The sequence below is a fragment of the Hyaena hyaena genome, unplaced genomic scaffold (genome assembly GCF_003009895.1).
Source record: "Hyaena hyaena isolate Hyena2069 unplaced genomic scaffold, ASM300989v1 scaffold_77, whole genome shotgun sequence".
In the NCBI taxonomy this organism is placed as follows: Eukaryota; Metazoa; Chordata; class Mammalia; order Carnivora; family Hyaenidae; genus Hyaena; species Hyaena hyaena.
In genome coordinates, this window is record NW_024080708.1 from 2,762,521 (window position 1) to 2,770,723 (window position 8,203).

General features: G+C 38.9%; 1 protein-coding gene across 2 annotated transcripts; it reads right to left on the minus strand.

Moving 5' to 3' along the window:
* Positions 1 to 7,317: 7,317 nt before the first annotated feature.
* Positions 7,318 to 7,893, minus strand: NCBP2L (nuclear cap binding protein subunit 2 like). 2 transcript variants are annotated; one of them, XM_039233500.1, is made up of 2 exons: positions 7,768 to 7,893; positions 7,318 to 7,617 (listed from the first exon to the last, which is right to left on the minus strand). In XM_039233500.1, the coding sequence occupies exons 1-2, from the start codon at positions 7,891 to 7,893 to the stop codon at positions 7,417 to 7,419; spliced, it is 327 nt and encodes a 108-aa protein (XP_039089431.1). In that variant the 3' UTR covers positions 7,318 to 7,416. The 2 variants fall into 2 exon arrangements, with proteins under 2 accessions (XP_039089431.1, XP_039089430.1); XM_039233499.1 differs by having other exon boundaries at positions 7,318 to 7,893.
* Between the last annotated feature and the right edge of the window lie 310 nt (positions 7,894 to 8,203).

An 8,203-nucleotide genomic window follows, 5' to 3' on the forward strand; every position in this document is an offset into this window, starting at 1 on the left:
GAGATGCAAGGCCATTTTTAGCTCATTATTTTATACCTTGGTCCCAATTAACACCCACTAGGGATGCCGGTTAAAGTTCCAAGGGAACTGGTGGTTTAATCTGGAAAATCGGTGAAGATGAAAATTGCATTGGCCAGATACACAAAGAAATCCAAAAGCATCAAGTGGATAGCAAAACTGTCTTTCAGAGAAGAGATGCCTTAAAGGTTGCATTATATATCCATTCCAGCTATCCCTGAATTTAGATCAGAAATTATTCTAGTGCCCTATACTTACCCAGACAAACAGATCATTTCTTTAGGACAGAATATAGCAAAGAATCCAAATATCGAACTAAATATACATCTCCTCTCCCCACAAAGGAAGGTATTCATGGAACTATCACCATACAAAAACCCATCAAGGAACACCAATCAAAAGAAAATGGGCTGGAGGTGAAAGGGTTGTAGGGAAGGCAAGTCTTAGGTAAGAAGTTTTTAATTGAGCAAAGCCTTCGATATTACTAGAAGAGACACAGATAAAATAGTCTGCCCCCCCTTTCTCTGTCCACCTCCAACAAGCTTTTTATTCAGCATGATTTTTTTAATGTTTCTTTATTCATTTTGAGAGAGAGTGTGTGCATGCAAACGGGAGAGGGCCAGAGAGGGAATCCCAAGCAGGCTCCGCTCTGTCAGCACAGAACCCAATGCAGGGCTTGAACTCACGAATGATGAGATCATGACCTGAGCCAAAATCAAGAACCGAACACTTAACTGGCTGAGCCAACCAGGCACCCCTTTTCGGCATGATTTTTAAAATTTTGTTTCATATTTTAATCTTTATTTATTTTTGAGAGAGAGTGTGAGCAGGGAAGGTGCAGATAGAGAGGGGAGCAGAGGATCCAAAGCAGGCTCCACACTGACAACAGAGAGCCCGATATTGGGCTAGAACTCAAGAACCATGAGGTCATGACTGGAGATGAAGTCAGACATCTAATCAACTGAGCCGCCCAAGCACCACCAGCATGATTTTTTAACAACTTTATTGAGCTATGTCACATACCATACAATTCATCCATTTAAAGCTTTTAGTATATTCATAGACCTGTGCAATCATCATTACAATCAATTAAAACATTACCATCACCCCAAAACGCAAACTCATATGCATGAGCAATAACATTTCCCACTTTCCCCCAAATCCTGCCATTCATCTACTTTCTGTCTTTTATGGATGGGCCTACTGTGAACATTTTATGTACGTGAAATCGTACAATATGTGGTCCTTTTTCACTGTTTTTTTTTTCCACTTAGCATAATGTTTGCAAAGATCATTATATCAGTTCTTTGTTCCTTTTTTATGGGCAAATAATATTCCTTCATATGGATACACCACATTTGCTTGTCCATTCATCAGTAGATGGACTTTGGGATGTTTCCACGTTTTGGCTATTATAATTTATGATGCTATCAGAACTCATGTACAAGTTTTTGTGTGGGCTTGTTTTCATTTCTTTTGGGTATATACTTAGGAGTAGAATTGCTGGGTCATATGGCAATTTTATGTTTAACATTTCAAGGAACTGGCAGACTATTTCAAAGCAGCCACACAACTTTATATTCCTATCCACAGCCTACACAGGTTTCAGTCTCTCTACATTCTTACCAATGCTTGTTATTATCAGACTTTTGTGGTTATAGTTGTCCTGGTGTTTGCAAACTAGCATCCCATTGTGGTTTTGAGTGCCTTTCCCTGATGGCTACTGATGCTTAGCATCTTTTCATGTGTTTATTGACTATGTGTATTTCTTCTCTGGAGAAATATCTATTTACATCCTTTGTCCATTTGTAAGTTGGGTTACTTGTTTTTCTATTGTTAATCGTAATACTTCTTCATATAGTCTAGATACAAGTCCCTTATCAGATACATAAGTTGCAAAATCTTTCTCTTATTATTTGGATTGTCTTTCTACTTCTTTGTTGGTGTCCTTTGAAACACAAAAGTCTTTAATTTTGATGATATCTAAATTATCTATTTTCTCTTTGGTTATTTTTGCTTTTGGCATCATATCTAAGAAGCCATTGCCTAACCCAAGGTCTTGAAGATTTATGTCTATGTTTTCTTCTAAGATGTTTATAGCTTTTGCTCTTTAAGTCTTTGATGCATTTTGAGTTAATTTTTGTATACGATGTGTGGTAGCGGTCCAACTCTATCCTTTTGCATATGGATATCCAGTTGTCCCAGCATCATTCGTTTAAAAGGCTATTCTTTGGGTAAATACCTAGTGGTGCAATGGCTGGATCATAGGGTAGTTCTATTTTTAACTTTTTGAGGAAACTTTATACTGTTTTCCAGAGCGGCTGCACCAGTTTGCATTCCCACCCACAGTGCAAGAGGGCTCCCCTTTCTCCGCATCCTTGCCAGCACCTGTTGTTTTTTGGTGTTGATTTTAGCCATTCTGACAGGTGTAAGTGATATCTTATTGTAGTTTTGACTTGTATTTCTCTGATGGTCAGTGATGTTGAGCATCTTTTCATGTGTCTTCTGGCCATCTGGATGTTTTCTTCCCCCCCCCCACCTCCCCCCTGGTAACCAGCAGTTTGTTCTCTCTAGCTAAGAGTCTGTTTCTTGGTTTGCCTCTCTCTTTTTTCCCTTTGTTTATTTGTTTTGCTTCTTAAATTCCACATATGATTGAAATCATATGGTATTTGTCTTTCTCTGACTTATTTCACTTAGTGTAGTACTCTGTAGCTCCATCCACATCTTTGCAAATGGCAAGATTTCATTCTTTTTTATGGTTGAGTAAGATCCCATTGTACATATATACCACATCTTCTTTATCCATTCATCAGTCAATGGACATTTGGGCTGTTTCCATAACTTGACTATTACAGATAATGCTGCTATAAACATCGGGGTGTGTGTATCCCTGTGAATGTTTTTTGTATTCTTTGGGTAAATATTTAGTAGTGAAACAAACAGATGGTTACTAGAGGTGGGAGTTGGTTGGGGTTGGGTGAAATAGGTGATAGAGGTTAAGGACAGCACTTGTTGTGATGAACATAGGGTATTGCATGGAAATGTTGAATCACTGTATTGGACACCTGAAACTAATATTACACTGTATGTTAACTAACTGGAATTTAAATTAAAGCTTTTATTTTTAAAATTTTTAACTGTTTATTTTTGAGAGAGAGAGAGACAAAGCATGAGTGGGGGGAGGGGCATAGTGAGAGAGAGAGACACACAGAAACCAAAGCAGGCTCCAGGCTCTGAGGTGTCAGCACACAGCCTGATGCAGGGCTTGAACTCACTAACTACAAGATCATGACCTGAGCTGAAGTTGGACGCTTAACCGACTAGGCCACCCAGTTGCTTCTAAATAAAAACTTATAAAAAATAAAATACTATTCTTTCCCTTACTGAATTGTTGTAGTTCTCTTGTCAAAAATAATTTGACTGTAAATTTATTTCTGTACTCTCAATTCTATTCCATTGATGTATGTCTACCCTATGCCAGTACAACACTGTCTTGTTTACTATACAGCTTTGTAGTAAGTTTTGAAATCAAGAAGTGTGGTTTTCCAGCTTCTTCTCTTTTAAGATTGTTTTGTTCATTTTATTACATTTCCATGTGAATTTGGGGGTCAGCTCATTGATTTCTACAAAAACCAGCTGGGATTTTGATAAGAATTGCATTGAATCTATAGATCACTTTGGGAGTTATTGTCTCTTAACAATATTAATAAATCTTCCAATCCATGAACCACAGGGTATATTTCCATTTATTTCCATTTATATTGTTTCATTTATTTCCATTTCTTTAATTTCTTTCAACAATGTTTTGTAGTTTTCAGAGTATACATTTAGCACTTTTTTGTTATATTTTCCCCTGAATATTTTATTCTTTTTGATGTTCTTATACCTGAAATTGCCTTGTTAATTTCATTTTGGATTTTTTTATTGCTAGTTCATAGAAATGCAATTGAGTTTTGTATGTTGATTTTATATTCTGCAACCTTGCTGAACTATGAGCTCTACTAGTTCTTTTCTGTGGACTCCTGACTTTCTTTATATAACACCATGTCACCTGCAAATAAAAATGTTTTACATATTCCTCTCCAATCTAGGAGTCGTTGATTTTATTTTCTTGCCTAATTGTCCTAGCTTAAAACCTCTCGTACAATATTGAATAAAAGCGTCTTGTTCCTGATCTTAGGGGTATAGCTTTCAGTCTCTCAATACTGAGTATGATGTTAGCTGTGGGGTTTTCATAGATGCCCTTTTCACTTTTAAAATGTTTATTTTTTAGAGAGAAAGAGACAAGAGTGAGCCAGGGAGAGGCAGAGAGAGGAGACATTGAATACAAAGCAGGTTCCAGGCTCTGAGCTGTCAGCACAGAGCCCGATGCGGGGCTCGAACCCACAGACCACAAGATCATGACCTGAGCTGAAGTCAGACACTTAACCGACTGAGCCACCCAGGCACCCTTATAGATGCCTTTGATCAGAGTGAGGAAGCTCTGTTCTATTCCTAGTTTCTTGAGCATTTTTATCATGAAAAGGGTATTGAAGTTTTTCAAATGCTTTTTCTGGGCCTATTGAGATGATTATGCGACTTTTACCCTTTATTCTAATGATATAGTCAGCATGATTTTGAAGAACATGGTATATTGTAAGAACTACTGGAGGAATCTTCTAGCCATACAGTATGAACGTTCCTTTACTTAACCAAAAGTATGCTTCACATGACATCGCTAAATGCTTTCTCTGAACCTAGGAAAAGACATCTTGGGAGAAATCCTAGGGGGGAGTGACTAGGAGAAGTGGTTGAGAGATATGCCAAAATATTCCTCCAGAAACATTTTGTAATTAAAAACAAATTTTGGATCCCATGGCTTTCAAAGTCTCTTTTTCTATTTCAGGGAAGTTGTAAGGGGGAAATCCTAAAAAGTTAGTAAACTCCATTACTGTATGGAGAGTAAATTATATTGGCCAGAAATCCATGTCAGATGCTCCTTTTCTTCCACAGAGTCAAGATAAATATGCCTGGTTGGTATTGGTGTTGAGCCTGAGTGATATTGGATGTTAAGGCAGAAAGGACAACACACTCAAGGAGCTTGCTTGGGGGAGAGAGAGCTCAGATACGATGCAGGCAGTGGGATAATTTCCAGAGAAAAAGGAACCTCAAGGAGAGGTTTGGACCTAGTGGACTGACTGAAGGTAAGAGCAGGAGACAATAGAGTACCCGGATGAAGGGCACCAGTTTTGGCATAGAATCCCTTGCCTTGAACCCCAGCCCTGTCGCCTACGCACTGGTGACCTTACTTCTCTGATCTTCAGTTTCCTCACTTATGTAACAGGCACAGGGTTGTTGTGAGTAAATGAGACTGTGTTTTAAAGCCTCTCCCAAAGTGCCCAGCGCATAAGAGTCATTCTATAAAGAATTGACATTACCTTTCGTCTCTTATTCATGCAAGAATTTTGCTGACCAAAGAGGAGAACCTTAGGTCACGGGGTGAAGGAATCAGTAGTAAGAAGCTGATTTTTATCTACCTTTCCAGATGTAAGGTCATGAACCCTGAAAATAGATGCTTGAACTCTCAAGGGAGCAACTTAAATCATTTACACAAAAATAGAATTAAGTATTTAGTACCAGAGTGCTTTCAGCTACATGTTAACAAGCTGGCTTACACAATAAAATAATGTCTTATCTCATACAATAGGACATTGAGACATAGTGTGTGCTGCAAGATTAGTTGATTTCAGAAGCTGCATAATTTCATGAAAGACGCAGTTTCTTCAGTCCCTCCTTTTACTGTTTAAAATGTCCAGTTCCTTCTGGGGCTGGTTTCTGCTGTGATTGTAAGGCTGCTTGTAGCATACTTATTCACATCCAGTGGGAAAGACAGAGACAAGCTCTCCTTGGTGCATAGACTAAAATCCCTTCATTTCACTCTTACTGGGGTCCCCATTGATCATTGTCCACCCCTGAATTTATTAATAATGATCATCACAGAGTTTGTCAACCGCTGATCGGCTTAAACCTGGATTCCTAAACGGATTACCAACAAGAGGCAGGGAATTGCGACAACTGATTCACACTAATGTCAGTGTCTCTGCCTTCTGGGCCCCGGAAAGAGGATGATCACTGCTGGGTGGAGCAGAACCCCCAGGCAACTGGCAATGGAAATGTAGTGTGAGGCGCAGACTTGAGTGATTTTAAGCCACTAAGGTTTTTTTGGTTATTTGTTACTGTAGTATAACCTGACCTATGTTATGTAACAATAAAAAAAGTAAATAAAGTGTTGTAAACTATATCAAGAAGATGGAGAGAAGTTCAAATGTGAGTGTAAGTGAAACCCTTACACTCTATGAAAGCAAGAAGTCAATAGATGATGTTTAAAATAAAAATAAATAGTATATACAGTCATGGTGGTTTAGAAATATGGAGGAAATTACCAGGAAAGAAATGACAACAACCAAAAAAACTTGCTTAAAAAATTAAGGGTGCCTGGCTGGCTCAGTTGGTGAGCATGTGGCTCTTGATCTCAGAGTTGTGAGCTCGAGCCCCACGTTGGGTATAAAGGTTACTTAAAAAAATATTTAAAAAAATTAAAAGCTATTGCCCAGGGAATAGGCCTGGGATAGGAATAGGTGGAGCCAGAGGAGTTCTGTTTCATTATAAACTCTTCAGATTTTTCTTAACATTTATTTATTTTTGAGAGACAGAAACAAATCACGAGAGGGGGAGGGGCAGAGAGAGAAGACGACACAGAATCCTAAGCAGGCTTCAGGCTCTGAACTGTAAGCACAGGGCCTGATGCGGGCTCGAACCCACAAATTGTGAGATCATGACCTGAGCTGAAGTCGGTAGTTTAACCAGCTGAGCCATCCAGGCACCCTATTCATTCAACATTTACTGAGTGGCTCTACTGTCCAAAATGCTGGGCATACAGAAATAAACTAGACACAGTTCTTGCCTTTTTTTTTTTATGTTTTAAAATAATGTGCTTTTATTCCTTTGATATCTATTTTTAAGTTTTCCATTTATTTGACTTTATTTGATGCAAGCTCTTAAAAAAACCATTTCAGGCCCTTGAAACATGACCATAAAATCCAATTGAAGTCTTCCTGAAATGGAAGTTGTGCTTTGGTTGACTCAGATCTTACATACCTAATTTATTCCTAAAGAACACTTCACTTTTGACCACCAGATGGACAAACTGGTAATCTGACAACCAGCTTCAAAATTAAGACAAGAACAAGAGAATGTTTTTGTTTGTGCCATTTAATAACATTTCAGAGAGAAAAATACATCAAAAGCGACTCTGCTCAGCAAATAAGGTAACTTAAACTTGTTACAAAATGGGTTATGCGCTGCCCTGGCGATACTCTTTAATGGACTTTTCCAGGGGCCAGAGCTGCAGGTTTTTCACTAGTGGATTCCTCTGCTATAACAGGCTTCTCCAAAGCCTCCTCTACCAGTATTAAAATCTTCATGAAACTCATCTCTTACCTGGCCCCCACGTCGGTGACAGCCATACTGTCTGCCCTCTCTAAAGCCTAGATCCCAATCTGTATGGATAACACTATCATCTAGGTGGGTCCCGTTTAGACACCACATGGCATTTTGGGCCTGAAATCTGTTATGGTATTCTACAAAACAGAAGCCACATGCCGTTTTCTTAATTTTATCCAGGTCCGTAAACACATTCTTGACATCACCACATTTTCTAAAGAGTTCATATATTTGCTCTTCCGTAGTATAAAAGGAAAGATTCCCCACATAGAGTGTGGAGCTTTCCTTCAGTAATTTCTCCTGCTCATCATTATTGCCACCAAACTGCTGGTCCCAGTACTCCCTCAGCTCCAGGCAGGGATCGCTGAGCAGAAGTCTCAGGTCATTGGACATGGTGCTCAGTGGATGCTGTGAGGGCAGTGGCTTGAGGTCCATCTTGGCAGCAGTGACACCACTAACAAAACCCTAAAATAAATAGTTAAAAAAGTAAATTTACAAAGAAGGAAGCAGGAACACAAACCTGGTATGTTTAAGAGGTTTGTGCCCTGACACACAGACACCTCAGCTCTTGACTATGAGGATCGTATCAAGGCAAACTTAAAATAGAAAGTTCCAAGCCCCAGGAGCGAGGTCATAAAATGCAACTTTGCAAGTGTTCTTGAAAGGAATGTTACACTGCCTTCGATTGACTCTGATCTTACAT